The 23,054-nt window shown below is 38.5% G+C and overlaps 1 protein-coding gene across 1 annotated transcript; it reads right to left on the bottom strand.

Moving 5' to 3' along the window:
- Positions 1 to 745: 745 nt before the first annotated feature.
- Positions 746 to 22,598, bottom strand: vstm2lb (V-set and transmembrane domain containing 2 like b). Its single transcript, XM_023423465.2, has 4 exons — positions 22,329 to 22,598; positions 3,581 to 3,750; positions 1,828 to 1,872; positions 746 to 1,272 (listed from the first exon to the last, which is right to left on the bottom strand). The coding sequence occupies exons 1-4, from the start codon at positions 22,441 to 22,443 to the stop codon at positions 964 to 966; spliced, it is 639 nt and encodes a 212-aa protein (XP_023279233.1). The 5' UTR covers positions 22,444 to 22,598; the 3' UTR covers positions 746 to 963.
- Between the last annotated feature and the right edge of the window lie 456 nt (positions 22,599 to 23,054).

The following is a 23,054-nucleotide window of genomic DNA, read 5'->3' as shown; positions in this document are numbered from 1 at the left end:
ACACAATCAAGAGGAGATAATAAACATGTAAAAGCTTAAGACGAAAAATGTATATTGTGGTTGAGAAAATGATGACAAAAATTTGGAGTGATTAACATACCATAGTTGTGTTTCTTGAGTCATTTGGTTAAGTAGCACAGAGTAAACTTCATTTTAGCGACAACAGTAAAAGTCTACAGTGCCAGGTGGGAATATACACGAGAATCTATATATATTATCTTGGTGTGATGAAGGCATACATCTGTGTTTTAACAAACATTCTAGTTGTGGTTTAGAAAGCTAAACACAAATAGGTTTCTGTGAAAAAGTTTAAACAAAGACTACAGATTTGAGATAAATCAAAATCAAATCAAAAAAATCAAAATCAAAAAAAAAAAGCTTAATTTACTCTTTATTCCTTGAAAAGCATTTACATTGAAATACTGCAGCTTGGCATATTTTAATAAAAGACAGGAGAAGTGGCACTGGGTGTGTTCTGCGTCTGCTTCAGTGAACACCCAACTTTGCTCTATTTATTATTTAGGTAAGCCATAATAATTCTGACTCTACTGTGTTTTACTGTAACTTTGTGAGGAAATGTTCCAGGTGTTCAGCCACTGAGGGAGTCCTCCTCAAACAAAATAACAAAATAAAAGCGCCTCTTTGCTATTATAGATTTGCTGCACATTAACATAAAATTGATGCAATAAGAAAAAGCACAGAGACAAACAAAACAAAGCAATGAAAAGAACATAATCATATATACTTTCAATAAAATCATACTCCTTTATTGGCATTCAACAGCATTGGCATTCAAATAACAATATTAAAGACAAAGACAAATGAATTAATGAAACACAAAGGGTCCATTTAAGATCGACACCTCGGCTCTGTGGTGACATGTGTGTTGATGACCGTCCCTCGTCAGAGATAAGTCATGACCATGCAGACAGACAGATAAGACAGGCAGACAGGCCGCCCGGTCTAAAGCACACAGCTCTCATTACAGTCAGTGTTGCTGCCAGCTGATCTCCTCTTCAGTTCCCTGCCCTCTGTCTCGTGGTGGGGGTGCGGGTGGTGCCTCTGCGGCCGGTTACCTGGCTCCTGCAGCCGGACGTTATCCAGCCCCCGACTCCTCTCTGGCTCCACATGGAGGTAGGCAGAAACCCGGTGGTGCTGCGCCACGGTGCCACTGAAGTCGATGACACGGCACTCATATGTGCCTTCGTCTGATGGCTTGACGCTGGAGAGACGGAGCTTGTGGGAGATGTTGCTGCCGGCCACTTTTACCACCTAGTGGGGAGAAAAGATGGTGTACACTTATTTAAAGCCTTATGGTAAATATTACATGAATTCAACACATCCTGTATAATTCTTGACTATACTTCTTAGCTTTATAGATAGATAGATAGATAGATAGATAGATAGATAGATAGATAGATAGATAGATAGATAGATAGATAGATAGATAGATAGATACTTTATTTATCCCCTAGGGGAAATCCATATGTCCATTAGCTCATTGTTGATAATAATAATAATAATGATAATAATAATAAAAACAGTTGATAATAGATAAATGGCTGAGGTGTTGTATAGCCTGATGGCAGTGGGAACAAAGAATCTCCTGAACCTCTCTGTTCTGCAGCGCAGTGAGGTGAGATGTTTGCTTCTGTATTGTATTTAAAATTTACTGTTGCTTTTTATTTACTCCATTCATAAATAGAAATAAATCATGCAAAAACTTGGACGTCTTACATATTCATGATAACAAATAAAGTCTGTTAGTTTTCTTTGACATTGAATTTGCTTTGTGCTCGCTGACAGTTGATGTCAGATCAAACTCACGCTAATTTTGGTGGCATCTTTGGACGTCTCCTCCAGGGGTACAACCTGCACAGAAATATGGATGATGTGTTAGCAACAAAAACAAATAGCTGCACTATCACTTTTCTAATAAAAAAAAAGCAAAAAAGCAAAAAGAAACCTCATTGCTTGCAACGACTCATAGCAGCCAAATATTATGGTGGATGAACATGTTTGATGTTTTCAGCAGTTTTATAACAAAACTTCCTTGGATTCCTGATCCTTCATTTTCTGAGCTTTATCTGTGTTTGTGTGTACTTACGTATGCACGCTTAACATGTGCATGCTTAAATGTGTGTGTGTATGAGCACACACTCTACAGCGCCAAGCACGTAGGCATCTGAGCAGGAGTGTGTCTGTGAATGGGTATGCAGAGGCACAGAGGTATTCTTTTGGGCATAGGTATGAATTATGCATGGAGCAGACAGAATTTGAAATCTATTTCTTTCTCAGTGCCAATTATAGTGTCTAGAGGCACAACATGGGAGCTTGAGTTCCCCCATGATGGGAAAGAGTCAACCTGTTCCCCCAATGCTGGCAAATGCTAATCAGCAATTATCCCTTCGTTTTCCGTCCTAGAGGATTTCTGCCATCGCTAATACTGCATTTCCCTCTGCATGGTATACAATGCGCTTTAGGTTCAGTCCAACAGTTGTGTCCAAATAAACTGAAATGCAATAACTGAAAATGGAAAATACTGTGAAACATACTGGGATTTATAAGTCTACTTTACTGTTAAAAAAGAAAGGTTTAACCTTGAAGAAGAAATATGATTTACTGGGTAAAAAAAAGCCCTCTCAGAAACCATGTATAAATAAATAGCTCTGTCATAGATAATGTGATGATTGGCTGCTTTAAAGCACTAACGAGCAAAAGCATCTCACTGATAACTCACATTTCCTTTTCTATTGTCGTTATATGTTTACTGGGAAGCACTAAATATATAGTTTGGACAGAGTCACCTCTTCACATATACATTTACTGTGAGTTAGCCAGTTAGAGACTAAATAAAGATAAAGCTTGAGCTTGTAGCATTTCTTTCCTTCCTATGTCTTATAATCCCAGTGGGAGGGGCGAAATGTTTTTACATTACACAGAAATAAAAATAAGTACTGTCTTCATACATATCTTATGTAAACATTTATCGACACCTTCCATGTTCGAATTATGTGTTCTTATGAATGGATTAAAAACTGGATGTTGATCAATACTTATTCAATAAAGAAGGTTTTTCATGTTTTTGTAAATTGTCAGTGTTCATGTTATTTTGATTTGTCATCTATAATCCACATCCCCACTATTAGCTAATTATTTCAAGTACTATTAGTGAGCGTGAAAGGAGTACTATGTAGTACTATGTATGTTATATGTATGTTATATGTAGTACTACTACTACATATTAGTATTAGCTAACAATATCAAAAGTTAATAAAGTTAATTCATTATTTTAAGCTAACTATGTTGCTAACTAACATCAGGTATATAAATAGTTAATTAATTTAAGAACAGCTTCACAGCAACTTGTGATGCTATTTGGCTGTTCTGTTTTTTCTTAACTCAAATATGTGAATATATTTAATCAAATATCAGTTCCTTTTTTAAGTTAAGTTTAGATGAGTTAATCAGTGGCGCTTTCCCTTGGCAACTGTAAAAGTACCCTCTGGGCTATAAGTATCTCTGCATCAATACATTCAACAAAAACAACAAAAGAAAACAGTTTTCCCTTGCAGCTTACATAATTGGTGATCTGGGCTGACTTCTTTTGCCAGTTTCTGTGGTCCTTGATGTACCACCACTGGATCTCCAGGGAATAGGAGGGCGAGCCCGCCCCACGGAAGGAACAAGCCATCTCTACATCCTCACCGCTCTGCGTCGTGATGTCGTGTGGCACCTCTGTGAAAAGAGCTGCAAGAGAGAAAAAAAAAAGAAAGGTTGAGGGAAATGATGGGTTTAAGACATCCCCACAATGACAGAAACCCAAATCCTCTAGATTTGTATTTCTCAGGGTGCTCTGAGACAACATTTCACTGGTGACACTGCTGCATCACACTTCAGCCAGAGAAAAACTGCATGACATACAAGTAAGGTGTTGGTAGCAAACTAAATATAGCAAGGAGTAATTAGAGAGAGATTATCCACTTAACAAACCAGTACTACTTATCAAATGGAAATGTTGCCCAGGTTACTTGGTGACCAGTTTTCTTCATAATTTCTCCAGAAGCGAGAGAAAAGAGCCCTTTTGCAGGTTAAATGACCTTTCGTTTTAGTTTCCAGGGGAGTGTCAAGAAAATAGAACATAAACTGAAGTAAAAAGGTGGCGAGAATATTGTATAATCCTTCTGTGGATACAGCAGCCAGAGCTGAACATTGTACAGATATACTAATTTGGAAGCATCATTGCACTTCAAACCCACGCACCTATAAGAGCAGCCACCTACACCGAGAACATAATTTTCTCTGGACAAGTTTTCCGTAATGGATGATAACTCATCATAGCAGCACATTCTGCATCACACATCATCTGACTCAGCATGCAGTGTGAGTGTGGAGGGACACCTTGTTGAGTCCTCTTTTCTGGAGAAGCTCGGACAGAGTGGAGACAACACCAACATACTCCTTTATGTGTAAACACACGTTCAACTTTCTTAAACCACAGTCATTGTTAATCCACTTATACTCAGCACTACAGAGAGAGACAACACGGCCTGTGTACAGTCTACAATCAATGAAACAAAGAAGAAAAACAGGGATACAGAAAACATGAATCAATTAATTGTTAATAAATGGTACTTTAATTAAATTAAGAGACAAATATAATTTGGAAGTATTTCAGGAACCTTTCTTTTTCCCTTTTTCTTTTTGTGTTCTGGTGTTTCAGATGTAATTTAACTTGACTTGTGAAGGATTTTAAGAGTGCAGATCAAATCAACATGAGTGACAGCTTCAAATTAAATATAAATCATACATTATTACAGCTATTAGAAATTACTGTAACAGCATACAAGAAGCTGAAACAGAAGCATACACAATAAACCGAACCTAGTCACCAGTCAGAAATAACATGAAATTGAACTTTATGTTGCCTTTGCTCTTTTGTACAATTAACTTGGAATCAGTGCAAACACCATGCTGAGATTATCTACCATAAAAGTTTAATGTTGTGTGAGTCACACAGTATTGACCATTCTAATCATAATATAGTCAATATACTGAATAGTGAAAGTATAAATCACATACAACCTTCCAAGGTGGTCTGCAGTCACTACATGTAAATCTACAGTATCAATCTGAGCCTTGTTGTCACGCCCACCAAATACACACTTATGAGTCTCACTGATTGCATTGATTTTATATGAGTATATTTAATAGGGCTGGGAAATATCACTGAACTGTGCTGAACAAATGACTTCTGTGTTTGTGCTGTGGTCAGCATTTTCACTTTTGAATTACTACAATTTACTAATAAAGTGCTCCAATGAGCTCGGCCCTCACTTACAACTAAATTAAACTGCACTCACATAGAAACCTCTGAAGCTTTGACTGAAATACATGAACTGCTCTATACAAACACTTAGCTACACAGCTACTAACACAGCTAATAACAGGCTTCTGCATTGCGATTCAAATTCACCATTGTGATTGCAGGGACTTATTATATTATTACATAATATATAATATCATCTTAGAGCTTTGTCTTTCATTTGGAGTCATGCTACTGGCCACCTGGTGAATGTAAGTCCAACATTTTTCTAGCTTTTGTTTTGGTGTCTACCATGTAATGAAAGAAATATTTACCTATTTGGTTTGCTAAATGCTCCACTATGCTCGCTAATTATTCTATATATAAGTAATTAAATAATATTGATAAGTTCAGCTTTAAAGTTGTTAGACTGATTTTTTATAAAAATGTCAAGAATCTGTTGTAATGTAAATAAGGTGTTTGCCGTCAACAATCTTCATGTGACTTTTTCCTCCAAACCGAACCACAGGTATGTTACTGTATGAGCAAAATGCACCAGCTCTACCACATCACATAAAGTCCACAACAGTTGAGAGAACAGCATTGACGAGCTTCACTAACAATATTCCTGTAAAGGCTATATGAATGTAATTTGTATTATTCCAGGTATTTATGGTAATGCTTTCTTCTCTTAAAAACAAATCCCATTTTATTTCTCATTATACACACACATGGGTGTAGGAATGATGTGAGAACAACTGTTAGGTAAAACAGTGAAATATTCCACATAAAGCCTATTGTTGTAATTGAAGTGTGATCACAGAATAAACTGTCAGCTCCATCTATGGGGAATATTCTACCTCTCATCTACACACTAACCCTCCTTCAGAGAAACCCCGTCAAACACAGTTGGACTGAGAATCTTTAGACCAGGTGAGCAAAGAGAGAAGTTAGTCACCGTATCTCTAATTGACATTCGCTCGGTCTTGTGCAAAGCGGATCCCTGGGGATGAGGAGGAAGATGGGAGGAAAAATGGCTGAGAATAGAGAGACGGGTGGAGATGGCTTTGGTGTGGTTTGACTGACTGGGCCCTCAGGAATTGCGCCCTTGATGCACCGCTGCTGGCGGCCAGGCAGTGGCCTCATTTGTCAGGAGGAGACGTACTGTTGGGATGGAGCCGTACAGGGGCCGAGAAGGGTGGAGGAAGAGGAAAGAGAGGGAAAGAGAGAAAAGAAGGATGAGGGCAGAGGTGAACTGAAGCGAGTGGTGAGAAGAAAGAGCTGAGAAAGATAGATGGGAAAGTGGGGAAATGTGATAGGAAAGGCTGAGAGGAGCTGAAAAGCTAAATACACACACACACACACACACACACACACACACACACACACACACACACACACACACACACACTGAGAAGTGTCCAGTCTGTTGACTTAACAATTCTTTTTGCTGTAATAACTTTTCACTTATTATGCAAAGCCTTATATATGAACAATGCATCAACAACACTTTTTTTCTTACATTTTCAGAATGAAAATACCTGCCAAATGTTCAATAGCAATATCTGTTGGTGAAAAATACAAAAAAGCTTTATGCACAGCATGTACCTCCGTTAATGTTCTCCCAGTGATGGTTCTGCTGGAAACTGCAAATGCATTCAGAGACTGAAGTTAAGACACAGCCCACATCCCCCAAGAAGCTACTGAGTCATCTTTCGAAAGCCAAAACCAAAGTATTTAAAGATGTGTATATGTTTATTTATTCCTCTGGGAGATAAACACGCTGGCTAAAGAGTATAGACAGATTGTCTCCATGTTTAGGATTTAAATCCTTGAAATGTTTTCCTGAATATGTACAGTGTTACAATATTATTATTTAGCATGCTTTTGTCACGGCAACGTGAACGTCTGTTACGTATGAGCAGGCAGCATTTGATGGTTAAAAAAGGAGCAAACTCAAGCCACTTGAGAATAACTCCTTTTACTTTTCTGTCTAGCTCCCCTCTATTATGCAAATTCTCCTCAGATTGAAAAATAACAGGTGAGATAAGGATACGTCTCTGTCAAATTCAGTCTATCTCTCCTGTCTTGTCCCATCTCCATCCTTCAGTTTGAATCCATATTAAGATGTTGATGGATACAAGAGCGGAGAACAAGCTTTCTTCCTGGTTTCTCATCCTAGGAGGCAGATCTCATGAAGAACAGAGAACGCACAATTCTCATACCTGTCAGCTACAAGTGAGGGGAGCGCTATACAACACATGGCCTGAAGCTTAGGTACAGAGGGTAAGAGTAGAAAGCATGACACTGTGGTGAAAGTGACACAGCAGGTATTAAAGGTTGAAGCTGAGAGTTCATTTTTGATCCTAGAAGCAGGACTCTTAATGCGAGCTTTCAACCACATGTTGTGGTCCTCATCAACAGAGAGACAAAAGCAAAATCCATCAACTAATGACTAAAGATTGTGAGATGCAGTCATAACTCCAGACAAAGCTACAGAGTAAGTTAAGATTGTCTCATCAAACAGGTACTGATTTTGTTGCTAATGACACAAAATGAAGATACACAGTAAAGCACTTTGTTAAAAACTATTCAGGATAAAACACAGAAAAGGTATTTATTTCATTTGTGGTCCTACAATTTTAAGGGAAAATAAAATGCATTTAATTTGAGAGTTTATTCTTGTATTTATTAATCTTTCACCTTTTATGTGCCATATTATATTAAATATATAATAATTTAATTGAATCAAGTTTTATCATGTGCTTGTACAAAACAACAGAGGCATTTTACAAGTATGTCTTACTAGGATTTCTGGTTTGAAACTGTGGTGTGAAATAAAATGCCAATGCAATTTCCTGTGGCGCTAACTATTCCTCCGATGCCAGTGTAGACTGTAATCACAGCTGGCATAATGCTTCACTTTCATCTGATGATGTGTGGCTTTCCTGATGGCAGGAAAATCAGCATGTCAGGGTAACAAAGCAATCCAATCTGTACCGAGCAAGTCCAGGAGATTCAAAAATAGCAACATTTATTATAAAGTTAAAGGATTCAGAAATTAAACTGTAATGTAACCAAACCTATAACCTTTGAAAGAAACATGCAAGAGTAGCTATTTTAGATGTATCGGCACAGTGTATGCTATAATTCTTCAGCAGCAAATTCAATTTTACACATAAGTTTTGTGATTCCAACCACAAACTCCTTTCACTCTCAAAAAATATATTGTGAAGGAGGAAAGGTGGAGGTAAAATGTGCATTTGATGTCTTTGTGTCTTACATATTTTATATATATGGCATATTATATTTCTGGGAAAAGACATTTTCTTTTTACTTTCATGCCAAGGATTCTTGTTCCTGTGACAGTGTTGAGTAAAAAGCTGTATGAGTAAAAAAAACTTTCACTTTTTATTTAGTCATCTTCTTATTTCTTTCACTTTTTTATCTTCCTCTTTACATCTTATTATTCAAGAGTGGCATTCCGTCTCTCGGATGTCTGATGAAGAGCACAGAAGGTGTGACTAAATTTATCATTATGTCTTGTAATAATGTGTTTTGAGCATATGGTGCCAGAGCTGGAGCCTGGAATAGCAGAGAACTTCACTGTGCATAAAATATATGAGCAAAACAACAAAGGGTGGCATTTCAATCATATGAGTTTTCGTAGTATTCGATGCAGGTGTTGGCACTTTTTTTTTTGTCCTCAAGATACAGTATCAACAGCCAGCGGCAGAGCACAGACAGCAGCATCTGTCATTTTGAAGAGACTGTGTTCCTGCAGAGAAAAAAGATGTTTCTGGAGCGCACAGCAAACAACACAAAAGCAAGTTAGCGTAGAAAATGGGATAATATGGAAAAATATACAATTTAACTTAATTGACTAAAGTAATGCAGACATTATTATCTCAGAAGTTGATCAACAGAAAACGAATAGATTCCATTATCAACTGACTGTTCGCTAAAACCCTTCACTGAACAGCAATTGTCTAATCTTAGTTTAGCAACCATACTATGCAGAGCAGGCCTGTAAGGATTCAGATTTCTCTACATGTAGAAGCTGTGTGCAAGGGGCTGTCGCAACAACCGTACTCCGAATAGAAAGAGTTTGAATGGAAAACAAAAGTATAAGAAATGGATTAAACAGTTATTAACAAGATGCAAAATATTTAACTAGCTTATACAAAGTAGTAACCTAAGCCAGCATTATCTCCAAAGCCCGGGGTATTTGTAAGGTTGAAGGTTATATTAAAAGAAAAATACCCATTCATGTTATTGTCTCCAATGTGTGGAAGCAGGTCCTGGATGCTGCTATACCAGTGTAGGCTAATCTTAGCAGCTCCAAAGCTTAATTAGCTAGTTGGCTACCGCTGATTAAATCTGCTAGTTGTCATTTAAGATGGCAAAATGCACGGTTGCCAGCTAGAAATGAGAAGCTGGCTTTTGTCCATCTGAAATAAAGAACCCATTGTTTTGAAAATGACCAAGAATTTTACCAAGAGAGGTAAATCTATAGTTATCACTTGTAAATGTGCCCCAGAACACAGATGGCTAAAGGTCGCACAGCTTAGTGAACTGTCAGTTTCTTGTAGTTAATTTGCAAGTAAATATTTAAAACATTCCCTGGTTAGAATTTATTTATGATTTGAAATTATCATGAAGCAATATGTTTTTCTGTCTTTATTCATCTTTGTTTTATAGATTTAACGACTGACTATATATACATATATATATATATACCAACAAATATATACCAGACACTAGTTTACTGCAACTTACAACCAAAGTATAGTATGAAGGAGAAGTGAATTAATGAAGATAGCTGAGTCTCCACAGCCATTTGAAACCAGTGTGTGAAGTCAAAGTCAAGTCAAGGAGAGAGCTGCACAGGGAGTCCTGAAATACACTCGGGAGTCCAGAGCTACAGCAGGACAAGCTTATAGCTGCAAGGTAATTCCTGCACTTCCCCATTTCCCCAGCCAGCCAATAAGACCCTGATTCTGCAAACACAAGATTTTCCCCAATTTTCCACCTCTTTCTTTCTCTTGTTTAAATCCTTTCTTAGCTCTTTCTCTCTCCTGCTGTCTCTCTCGTTGGCTCAGTAACATCTCCCACAAATCTCCTCTTCTTGTTTTTGAAAATACACCGTTTTTACTCTTCTCTCTCCCATTTCTATTGCCCTTTCATTCTTACTTTCTACCTATTAGTCCTTATACCTAATTTTTTCACTCGAGCCTCTTACTCTCTCCTCCCTTCCTCCTTCCATTCAGTTCCCCTCTTTACTTTCTCCTCTCTCGCTGAGTGGGCAGTCTGTGTCTGTTGGCTCTCTGGTGTCTGGCATAAAGAGATGCTTCCAACACTCTCAGAGTAGCTCACTACATCTCCTGGAGCCTTGCCCACTGGCATTGGCAGGTGTTCAGCATCCTGGGAGACTTACCCTATGTGTGTGTCTCACTGTGTGTGGTGCCCTATGGCTTGTATTCAGCTCACAGTGCTATATATGTGTTTATGTAACTGTGCTGATTTGAAATGCATGTTAAAAGGTGTAACATTTTCCTTTCACAAATGTACCATAATGAATTCACAAGGTGTCCCTAAGTATTGAAGACAGAAGAGAACCTCTCCAATTACCATTCTGCAACACTTAACACACACATGGTTTCTCTCTCTAACACACACACACACACATACATACATCAATGTCTTTCAACCACACAACCAAAGCACAGAGAATCACAACGATTCAAAAAACATCAAAGCACAAAGTAAAAACTCTTCTCCCAAACAGATGGAAGAGAAGGATAGAAAAATTCAAATACATTTATGGAAGACTCCCCACACTATGCTGGAAGCATTATAAAAAAGTAATGCATCTGCAGTTTTGCAAACTCTGCCTCCTTTTTGTTTCTTTCACCACACAGATGAAATACAATTGTTGCTATTCTCTTTTAGCCTATCATGCATTAACTTATTTTATAAAAAAGTAAATGTAGACACAGCAGAGAGAGAGATCAAAAGACATTTGTGAGATATTACATTCTTCAACTAGCTTCAGCCTCGCAGTTTTATGTCTCTGCCAACCAGTAAAGTTGCAGTTTACATCCAGACTCATATATTGTCGTATTGAAGACTGTATGGAATTTCCTGAAGGTAATTAAGTATATTTTATCATAAATAGTGTATAAATTCTAGAGTTATGGCCAAAAATGTGTTTTGAGAGGTCACAGTGACCTTGACCTTTGACCACCAAATTCTAATAGGTGCACATTTGTGCCAGATGTAAAGTTCCTGATATATCGTGTTCAAGGATGGGCTGGATGTAATGTGAAACGTATATAAGGGACAGAATGTTGCAATTACATGAATCTGCAGATTTTGAAATGACAGATAAAGTGGAGACATGTGATGTCCCCCCTGTCAAAGTCAGATAGAGACAGAGAAAGCTAGATTTAACTAGCCATCATTAAGTTAGCTATTTTTTTTTTAGTTTTTGATCTTCACTCTGACCGCAGGTCTTCTACGCAGGTGCACCATACAGGTGCCACAAAACCCTTCATAGTCTGCAAGCATACCAGGACAAATCAGGTAGGCCGCTGCATCGGTGGGCTGGTGGACCACCCCAGTGGTTTCAGTCTCTCTACTGGCCCTCTCTGTCTGCCTATCATTGGGGGTTCGCATGAGCACATGTAACGTGCATGGTCCGGGTCACTTCACCACTCCCTGTCGCCGGTGCAGACGCATAAAAAAGGAAAAAGAGGCAATACAAATAAAGTAAAGTATGCAACAGTCTGTCCAAAATTGGTAAAGAGGCATTTCTGTTGAATAAACAACAGATTTTTCTGGTGACCCCCAGCAAATGTGTGGCTGTGCAAACAGAAACCAGCCATATCATTAGCTGTGTCCATGAGCTATATCAGAAAAGTTTTTAAAGGGTCTTTCATTTGTCAGATCTATATCTAAGTGTATACATCCAAATAGATATAGTCATTTCCGACTTGCCTTTACTTTTTGATACTTGGATGGTGACAGTATGCTCCTTCTCGGTTATTCTCCTTCTGTGCTCCTCCAAGGATTGTTGTCGATGGCATTGCCATCCCTGCACACAAAACAATCACAGTCCAGACTGTTCTCATCTGTGGTTCCCTGAGGTTGGATCAAGCTACCAAATGCCATCAGAGCAGGGGCGTCCCGCTCTGACCTCAAGACTCACCTCTCTTGAAAGCACCTCCTCTCCTGCCACCTCTTACACCCTAACTAGCACTTACTATGAACTTTTGGTGCACTTCTTAATCGATCTCCTTGCACTTATAGAATAGATGCACTGAAACTTTACTATTGTCCCTCACTTGTAAGTCGCTTTGGATAAAAGCATCTGCCAAATGACTAAATGTAAATCAACTCAGGCTTTGGGAAACTGTGATGGACATTTTTTTCACAGCTATTTAAATGATTATTCAATAAAATAATTGGCAGATTAATCCAAAATGAAAAAAATGTTCATTGTATCTTTAGGTAACAATACCATGAAAATGAAAATACGTCCAATAACAGATAGTAGTGCGCACTTCCACAGAACCTCCCTGGGTTGAGTATTGGACACAAAGATCAGTGCAATAGAAACAGAGAGGTAACTGCACACTACAAATTAAAGCTCTCTTGTGAAATTGGTTTTATTAGTGACATTTTGACCGAGCTGGCAGAGGAAAATGTATTAACTATGCTTTATAGATGACATGAAGTCAATCAACCCCTGTGATGTATTACAGTCTACAATAACCCTATGGCCTGACAGTCTTTGTGCTTGTAAATGGAGTTATAATGTGCTTCCTTCAATTTCTGTCTTCACTAATGGATATGGTTTCTTCATTTTTCTTCATTTTCATTGAAGTTTTTTATGGAACTTTGACATATTGACAATGAAACTTTCTTCAGGGTTTCTGTCTCAAATGTGCATAAGAGCTTTTGTTGCTTTTTAAGTCTTGGCAAAAGAACTTTTCACTACATCATTCATACTATAGGCCTTAAGATACAGAGATAGAAAGATATGTCCAGGTGCTACATTATTCAATAAAGCATTATTATTTCAGGAGATCTGTCTTATTTAATTTGGTGTCCTTTAACACCATGAAATATAATTTTTGGGGTTTGTGGGGATATACAGACTAATGGTGATCATTTATTATACCAAGAATGGCTCCATACTGACTGCAGAAAAGCTGAAGAAACTGAGGGAAGAGCTCAGATTAGATGGACATGGTGGTGGAGAGACTTGGCTAATAACGACTGTAAACTCTACAGAGAACTGGAGGTGAGTACAATTTGCTATTAATAAAGGGGAAATATGAGGTGAGCTAAATCTTTGTATGAAAATGAAATTTCCCTTCATTCTTGCTTAAAGGCAAGGCAACAAAACTGACTGTCAGTATGACAGAGTACAAGGAAATTGTGTTATATGTGTTTATATTGACCAAATAATGAACTCAGAGTGTATCAATCACAACTCAGTTCTATGGTGGACCACAGTATCGCAGAAATAGTAATGAAACATTTCATTATAATTGTACAATAAAATGTGCATTAATACATTTGTTTTCAAGTGTATTTATTTATCTATAAATGAATATGCTTAATAACAAAGTAATCAGTTGTAAAGGAAACTGCCCTGATGAAATCTGTATTCTCAATTGTGAATCTTATTTATTTTTCGAATAAATTATTTATAATAATAATATATATATAATATTTATTAAGTTTTTGATACTGATTCATATTTCATTTGTAAATTCTTATTATAATTCCTCTTTTTATTGCCTATTAAAATATCAAAGAATGAATTACTTATTTAATTTGGTCTATCTATTTATATACTAATAAATTCATGGCTAGAGAAATATATTATGTCTATTTATATTGGACAGTTAGTTATCAATTAAAGAAATGCTTTATTAGTATTTCTGTGTCATCTGTGGTCCTCCATAGTTTTCAACAAAATCTAACAAAATATTGTTTCTCTATGTGCCTCTTCCTCAGATTATGCATCTAATTGCTGTCAAACATAATATTTTTTTGTCTTTTTACAGCACTGGACAGGGTCCTCTGTCTCTATCTCACCCTAACCAAAACACCACATCATCTTTTGTTTCCTCCTCATGTGCCCCTGATATCTGTCTGCTCCATATTCATGAGCTGCGGTACCTGTGCCGGCGCTTTAAATCAGATACCGTGACTGTACCTGTGTGCTAAATTTGATGTGATTATGAACTGAGTCAGGTAGTAAAATAATTTGGGAATTGACTTGTTTCTTACTAAATCTCACATTGTACTTGTATTGATTTTTACCAAAATCAAACATTTTATAAAATAAATAAATAAAAAGAACAGGAATCAAATAGTTATGTGTTAATTCATTTGATTTGAATGACATAAAATTGATAATCTATATCTACTGTAGAATTAGGAGATAATACATATGCAGTATATTCCAGGTTATGTATCACAGTATTACTTAAAATATGTTCACAATATTCATATGTATCGCAATAAGGAAAGTGTATGGAAAATCACAAATAAAGTGATCAAGAAACTCTCAAGATAAATTTTATTCATTTTTAATCAGAATTTGCTTGTAATTTTTTTAATGTTATGTTAATATGTAACGATTCCACTGACAGTTGATGGACAATAATTGATTGATTGCAGGATCCCTAATGATATCACGCACAGGGTGTCACAAATGCAAAAAATGTTATAACCATTATAACAGATAAGGTCCTACAGCTTCATGCAAACATCCCAAATGATCAGCACCATCAGATCATGCTGTGTCCAAACAAAGGCCCCACCTCTCTGCCTTTCCTGTCCTCCCTCCTCCTCCTCCTCCTCCCCCTCCGTCCTCCTCCTCCTCCTCCCAGCTTTATTGATCTGGTTGTTGTCAAATTGCCTTTCAGTTTGCTATGCACCATCTTCCACCTGCCTGTGAAACACGACTTGTTGACAAACACACTCACACTGTGAGTGCTGTGCCGACGTCGGGACCTGACAAGCCTGCTCAGCAGACATCTAACTGTTTCCTGACTTTAATCACAGTAGCGTCACCAGGAATCAATCGCATAACCTTGGTAAAACGCTAAATCAACAAAAAAGCTGACTCAACTGGTAAATTTTCATGGCCCCAAACTGGCACAGAGAAGAATGAAAACATGTACTTCTGAAGTGAATATTGACTTCCAGGGAAATCTCAAGCATGCTGGTTTCTTTGATTTATAATGCTATATAGCTGGCTTGGCCTTTTCTAAGTATAGATTTTCATAAAGGCAGTAGTGTCAGAGCCGTCTTCCAGTAGAGGCAGGGGACCCTTGTTTGAAGATGCAAGTACAGTACATGCATTTTTAAAACGGCCCTCCTTGGCATTTTTCACTATATTGCTCAGGGAGCAATGATAGAAGCGAGGCCACGAGAAGACAGGGCGGCTGCTCGCTATCCAAGCAAAGCCTCATTAAAAATGAAAAGGGAAGAAAATAATGAAAGAAAGCAATGCCGTGGAGGACATAAATATATAAACAAATGCATGTACACTGCTCAAGCCCAACAGAGACCACTCTTAAGTATATTTTCATGTCAGGTCCCAGGCAAAATGAGAGGGATACATTCAGTGTGCCAGTGTGAGGTGGATCCTCTCTCTCCCTCTTGCTCCCCCTCCCTGTTATGGTGGAAGGTTGAGCTGTTTGAGGATGACTAAATTACAGAGGGCTTATTAGCATGGACGGGAAGCAAGTGTGACATCCGTATCTTTGCTTGTCCATGTGTGTGTGCAAGACAGAGAGAGTCAGACAGGCATACAGGGTAGGCTTGTCACCAGCCCTGCAAGCTTGTGAGTGTGTCTGTTTTTGTTTTGTTTTGAGGCTTGTATTCTTACAGTCAACATATCACATGAGACCAAACCCAACAATGAGTCAGTCCATCTCTATACACTTTCCTAAAGTCAAAAATGTTCCTACTGAAGACAGATCACAAATTATATATATATATATATATATATATATATACACACACACACACACACACACACACACACACACACACACACACTGCATATTTACTGCAGTTTTTTATGTTACTCACTCAGGAGTACATAGTACATTTATTGGGGACTACCTGAGGCTGCGCATTTATACACAGTTGGTCTTCTAGTTATTCAGCACCACTAGAACAACATATGTGGAGGTTTTAAATAAACTGCATTGCTTTTGGTCAGGGTAATGAAAAACATGTCACCCAGTGCAACAGTGAAAAAAAAAAAAAGTTGGAATAAACTACAGGAGCTAGTGAGGTTAGCAAGGTAATAATACCATTGCACAAGTTGAAAATTACACAGAAATGACACATTTTAAATAACTTCCACTGATATTTTTGTCTTTTTGTCTATTGTCTTTTCTGACATTCTAAATATAAATAAATAAATACATTACAGAAAGAGTATATTCAACACATGCTTGCATTACAAAGCATTAAATAAGGGACTTTGTGAATGTTGGCGTATACCTTATGCTCATGTAAAGGAACTGAAAGAGTACGACATTTGAAATGATGCCCTGGTAGCTGGGAGAAATGTGGAAATCCTCCTCTGAGTTAAGTGCAAACATTTTTCATCTGAAAGGGTGCCACCTTACAGGGACAGCTCGGGTTCATTAACTCAATACCTCTATTTGAGTCAGATCCGCAGGGCACTGAGGAAGAGAAATGATTCATTGAGAGGAGGAAAAACCAGACACAGTAAATACCAAGACATAAAAATCCAGCTTAACATCCTAACTTCCACCAAGGTGCATGTAAATAGCCCGTGAACAGAATCCCTGTGGGAAGAGGTATTTCACTAATTTGATGAATGGCTTTAATAACCAGGGAAGCCCCAAGGGAACAGTGCATGAAACAACAGGAAGCTCCTGTAATAAAAAGACCTGCTGCAGATATTTATCTTGGTCTTAAAAAGCGTTAATCCTACATGTGGATAACCAACTAGAGGAAGAAGTTATACTTGGTTAGTCAATATGGGAAAAACCTTCAGCACTTTGTAGAGGTTTGGAAAGACGTTTCTTCAATACATGCCAATACAAAGATGATATTATTTTATTTAGCAGCCAGATGAAGTCAGTTTTATAAAATCATCGTGTTCTCCTTAACAGCAGGATGTTTATAGTGTTCCAGCACCTCTTAGAGTCACAGGTGAGTCAAATGTTATGCCTGCAGTTGTGAATATTATTACCGCCCTGACTTACTGTGTCAAGGGATTTCTGTACAGCACAGTTACTGTACAAGAGAAAGCCTATACACAAATGTGGGGACACACACACACACACACACACACACACACACACACACACACACACACACACACACACACAACAATGGTAAACAAAATGAGCTGTTTTGGTTTTTGCCAGAAAGTCAATAACACTGTATTTGATTCAGACTCAGTGGTGAGGCAAACGCTCAGGAGGCTCCTTTGGGAAATATTCACTTGCTGAGAGACCTTCAACCTCCATTCAAGGTGGAAGGTAAAATAATGAAATAAGAACGGAGCCGGTAATCAAGCAAGCAGCTGTCTGCCTGTTGCCGCCGATACTCTGGGCCTGTGGAGTGAATTTTTCATAGCCCTTGGGACACGAGACTCAGAGGCTATTTCTGCGTCTCCCCACAGTGTGCGGCAACACAAAGTAGCACGTGTTGTTGACAACACATGCCCGAGCTCGGAGGCATTTTCGAGAATGCCGACTGTACTCCATCTGGACTCCCCAGAGACGGCCGACAACATTATGTCCTGTTTTAGTGTTGCCCTTGAGAACCTTTAAGTGACGTGTGATTTCATGAGATGGGACCGTTGAAGGAGTTTTTACCTTCGTAGTGTTGTAAGTTGAATTGCAATTTAATGAAGCTTTATGATAAAAATATTTCAATTCAAGTGTGTCTAAATGAGCTTAGTCAACCAGGACTTGATCACAGTTGTACTGTAGAGTGTATCCTCCATCGTTCTGATCCATAAACCATCTGAGTCAGATGGTTCACTATCTCTGCACCTTAAACGTTGAAGCTCTCTCTGTCCCTGGTGTGGGCTATATGCACAGAGATAAGGGTTCACACAAAGATACGTTTCTCAGGCTCACTGTTTGGGAAAAGCGTCATCTCTGCCTGTGATTTCAGTTTTTTTAAGATTTTTCTTCAGTGCCAAAAAACAAGCATGCTATCTTCCTCCCTATGGTGGTTCACAACAAATTTGAAGATCTGATTCTGCTGTTAATAGAGCCAAAACAAAAATTAATCAACAACAATTTAGAAAAAAAAAACCCAAGCAATTTGAAGAAAAAAAAATCAGCTAATTGCTAATAAAAACATTCATTAATAATCGTTATTTTGCCTTTTTTTTTTTTAAGAGACAAGAGTAAGTGTTTGGCTCTTTTGTCAGTAGTTTTAATTAAATAAATCTTAAGCAAAAGTTCATGTTTACTGAAAGGGCTAATCAACAATGAATGACTCCAAAAACCGGGTTTAATTAAGATGTTCAAATTCCAATTCATGTCTTTAGAAAATGTGATTATTTTTTTCACAGAAAGATCAGTGGAACGGTGGAGGAACAAACAAATAATTTTTTCATCAGCGGGTCTTGACAAACACGCCAGAGATTACTGCGTCACCACAGGAAGCAGCTGTCCCTTCAAGTCGCAACATGTTCGAATCTACTCCTGTCTCCAGCAGCCTCTTGAGGTGAGCATTGTGTCAACCATCCTTTCACTCTCCTGCTCTCTCTCCCCCCCGAGCCTCTGCCAGCACCCTCCGCTGTGACAGCATGACTGTACAATCTGTTGCCCCCCTCCCCCTCTCCTCTTGCACAGTCAGAGCTCCATTAAATTGAAAGCCAATGCAAACTGCCTGGGCTGGCCACCCTCATTAAGAGGACACCAAGGAGAGGACTGGCAGAGGATCCCAGACAGTTTGGAAGCCTAATGAATTGGTACACGCCCCCACACTGTGAAAGTGGTATGCTCACGATGGATAACAGGATGAACGCTGCCAAAGAGCACTAACACTGCAAGGAAATGAAAGGTTGGGAATTTATGATGAAACCACATGTGGCTTCGTCATCACTTTGTATTATATGCAGTCTACAAGGACAGAAACTCACCACAAGACCACACATGCACCAACACCACCAACTGTTAGGTCTCGCCTCTTTCTTCACCGCTGAGACCCAGGAGCATGAGAGTCACACTCTGACACAATGTGGTGAAGGTACTGATCCGTCTAAGCTGGTCGTTCGTGTTCACCCACAACATATGATTTTGCATGGCAGGTGACTCGATCTACACTTCAGCTCAAGTGGCAGGGGCCAAACCGGATGCACCTACAAATGAGCCGGGGCTAGATCTAACAAGCTCTCTTCAGAGCAGTGCATCCAGCCTCTCTGCTCTACATGAGGGCTCAGCTCCCCTCTGTTTGAGCAATTTATCAAAGAGCCAGATTAAAAAAAAATAAAAAAAATCTTCCGAGGATGATTTAACCACGAAGGATAGCGCAACTCTCTCTTTTGGTGCTGGAGCTGCTGTTGTTTAAAAGTGAAAATAGAAGGCTCCACACCCCGAGGCTTTTCTTCTCCATGGCCAGTCTGAGTCACAGAGTGGGAAAGAGAGCACAATGATTATAGCCAACTCTAATTAACTCCCTATGGGACAAATGCTACTAATTGATTTTCTAACCTGCCCAAGACATTCAATCCATTTAGAACTGCTGCGCTCATCTATAGTGATCAAGCTAAAGCTAACATGCTAGGCAGAGAGGGCTCAAGGGACGGTCAGTGAGACACTGTGATGAAGTGATTATCGACTCAAATTAGATAACTGGTGCTGATGGAGAAATTGTTAGTAGGTAAAAATGTCTTTAAAAAACACTGACACTGATTTTTTATTTTGCAAACTTAGTAAGTTCTCATCTGAAACAGTTGGCACTGCTGGATGTTAATCTGAGCTAAAAATAAAAGTTATTTTCAGCAGCTGTCTGATCGCTTCATTTAGGAAATGAAAACATATCAAGGATGAGGATGACCTACAGCATGAAACTGTCACTGTCTACTTCAACTATCACTATCAGACAATAAACACTATAATATATGGCACGGCATATTCTGCATGATGTCCGCCATTCCTTTAATTAAAAGAAAATACAGTTTTACTGCATGTTTCACAGAATAGGGATCATCCTCTTTCAGTGGAGGTTCATCAGTGGAGAATGTCACTGACTGGTTAATGCAGTAACAGGTCATTTGACGTGATCGATCAGTCATCAATATACGTGTCTAACCACAGCAAACAAAACAGAGCCACTTGAAGGCACTAGCAGAAGTAGCTAGAACGTGGACAAGCACCAACCCCAGAGTCTTATTTCAACACTCAGCTGTGAATATGAATTATGACAAAGTACAGTAACAGGGCATCCAACACCTTCACCCACCTCCATAAAAAGCACATAGTGCAGCCCAGAGCCCCTCTCTCCTCAGCCTGCAGGAGCTGTAATTTATCTCAAGAACACTGGAGGCCCATGCCCTTGTGCTTTCTTTTTTATGGTTCACCTTGGCTTGTGTTACTGTACAAGTTGCTATTCCATGTCATTCAGACTAGACCCCCCGCCAAACCTGGGCTGCATGCTTCTTATCATCAATGAATCTGGTAACACTGTGTTCATTTTAACAACTGACAAACTGAACTGTTGGTCTTTTGTGGGTTTATAGTTCAACTGATTTGAAATAATATTTGTTTTTGGTGTCAGTGATGCTATTTTATTTTTATTATTTGCTGTACCTAATGATGTGCACCTTCACATACAAAGCTGATTATTTACAAAATGAATTAAACATGTTTTGCATAGCAGGTAGTATTTTGACTGGGGACTTGTGTTGCATGTCACCCCCGTTTGCTCTTTCCTCAGGTTTCCTGTCTGTTGTTCTCTACAGTCGACTATTGAATAAAGACAAAAAAGCCCCAAAAACTATTTTAAACATTTCATAAAAATAATAAGCATTTATTAAAATTATTATTTTTTTATTTATATTATTAGGTTAGTAGGATTCTGGGATCCTCAGGTCAGAGAAGAATATTTGTGCCACAACATAGGTTGGTGGTTTAGAGTTTAAAACTCTCGAATACATGACTAGAGATGGTTGTGAGGACTATATCTTTCAGGTGTGATCTTATGTGTACCGTATGCAAAGCTAGGCCTTGGGTCAGTCAGACAGTTGAGTCAGTCTTATGTTAAGTAAAGTCAGACCAAAAACAAATTCACATTTAAAATTTCCAGGATTAGTTCCTGGAGCGATCTCATCTTATTATCAGAATATTTTCAGCTGCTACAGGTAAACTAACAGTAATTTTAAATTTCCATCCTGATCCCACTATAACAGTGTGCTGTACTGCATTATTTGGTCCACAGTGATGTTGTAGCTCATTCTAGTCTTACTAGAATTTTATTTAATTTTTTTCATAAAATTATTTTATGCAGAAATAATGAAACACAGATACTTTAGTCAGCAGCTACAAGCTTAGTGTAAACTGGTTTAAAAAGCTTGTTATGTCAAACTAAACAGGTTATAATTAAACTAATTCTTAATCAGTTTGAATGTACTCTGAGTAGCCCTAATAAGTTATTGAAAGTGATCTTTCAATATCAGGCAGATCAAAATGCTTCATCAACTTGTTCTATACTCAACTACTTTCATATGGAAAAATTAAAACATGACAAAAGTGCATATTCAGAAGTTTTATCACAGACAGAAATGATACTGAAAAGAATAATCTACATGCAATTCTTCATAACAAAGACAATTAACTAATAAAGAAAAAAAGATCACCATGTGATCAAGAACAATCAGTCTTCACTGAACCCCACCCAGCCACTCCTCAACAGTGGAAATCATATAATATTATCAGCTTCCTTTTCCATTTAAGCAACCACCAACAAACACAGGCACAAAGCAACTTACCATTCCCAGAGATGTGATTGTCCACCTCGCCGTGCCCGACGTTCAGAGCTGCGTTAAGTTGAATGTAAAGTCCCGCGTACTGTAATATCCCCACTAACACTCCAAAAGCTCCCATCTTTCCGGTCTTTCTAGCAGTTGTATGAAATTGTCACATTAGGTGGAGAGCATCGATGAAATATCCCCACTGAGCGCTGGGAAGCCCTCACAGACATAAAGCTGGAGCTGGAGAGAGGGAGAGACGCTGCTGCTCCGCTCGGCTCTGCAGGAGGAGATGATGCGGGCAGCGGAGGCGGACGCGGAGGGAGAAGCAGCGTGGAGACAGGTGCAGCGGCTCACACCGAGTAGTCAATTAGGCGCGGAAGGATCTCACACTGACGTTGTTAGTGTCAATTTAACTTTAATTTTCTGCACCGGTTTTATCTATCCACTGGCTGATGGTGGTGATTATACTTCAACCACTGAAGACGGTTGGGTGGTGATGGCTACAGGTCGATGTACAAACTGTTTTATATGATCTTAGTGGATTTCATACAAAATGTTTTACATATATTTCACGTGTTTTATAACAATTTATGTTAATGTGTTTTCAGTTGGCTGCAAGAGGAACTTCCTCTTTAACTTTAACGATAAAATTAAAGTCGAGGTTCAAGGAATAGGCCTTGTTGCATTATGGGAAATGTAGCCGCCCGATTTCTTTCGTGCTAATGGCACCCTCATGTTTGTATG

This window comes from Seriola lalandi, unplaced genomic scaffold (genome assembly GCF_002814215.2).
Source record: "Seriola lalandi dorsalis isolate HSWRI2012SDOR001 ecotype SW California unplaced genomic scaffold, Sedor1 jcf7180002054692, whole genome shotgun sequence".
In the NCBI taxonomy this organism is placed as follows: domain Eukaryota; kingdom Metazoa; phylum Chordata; class Actinopteri; order Carangiformes; family Carangidae; genus Seriola; species Seriola lalandi.
This window is presented reverse-complemented; position numbering and strand designations above follow the sequence as displayed.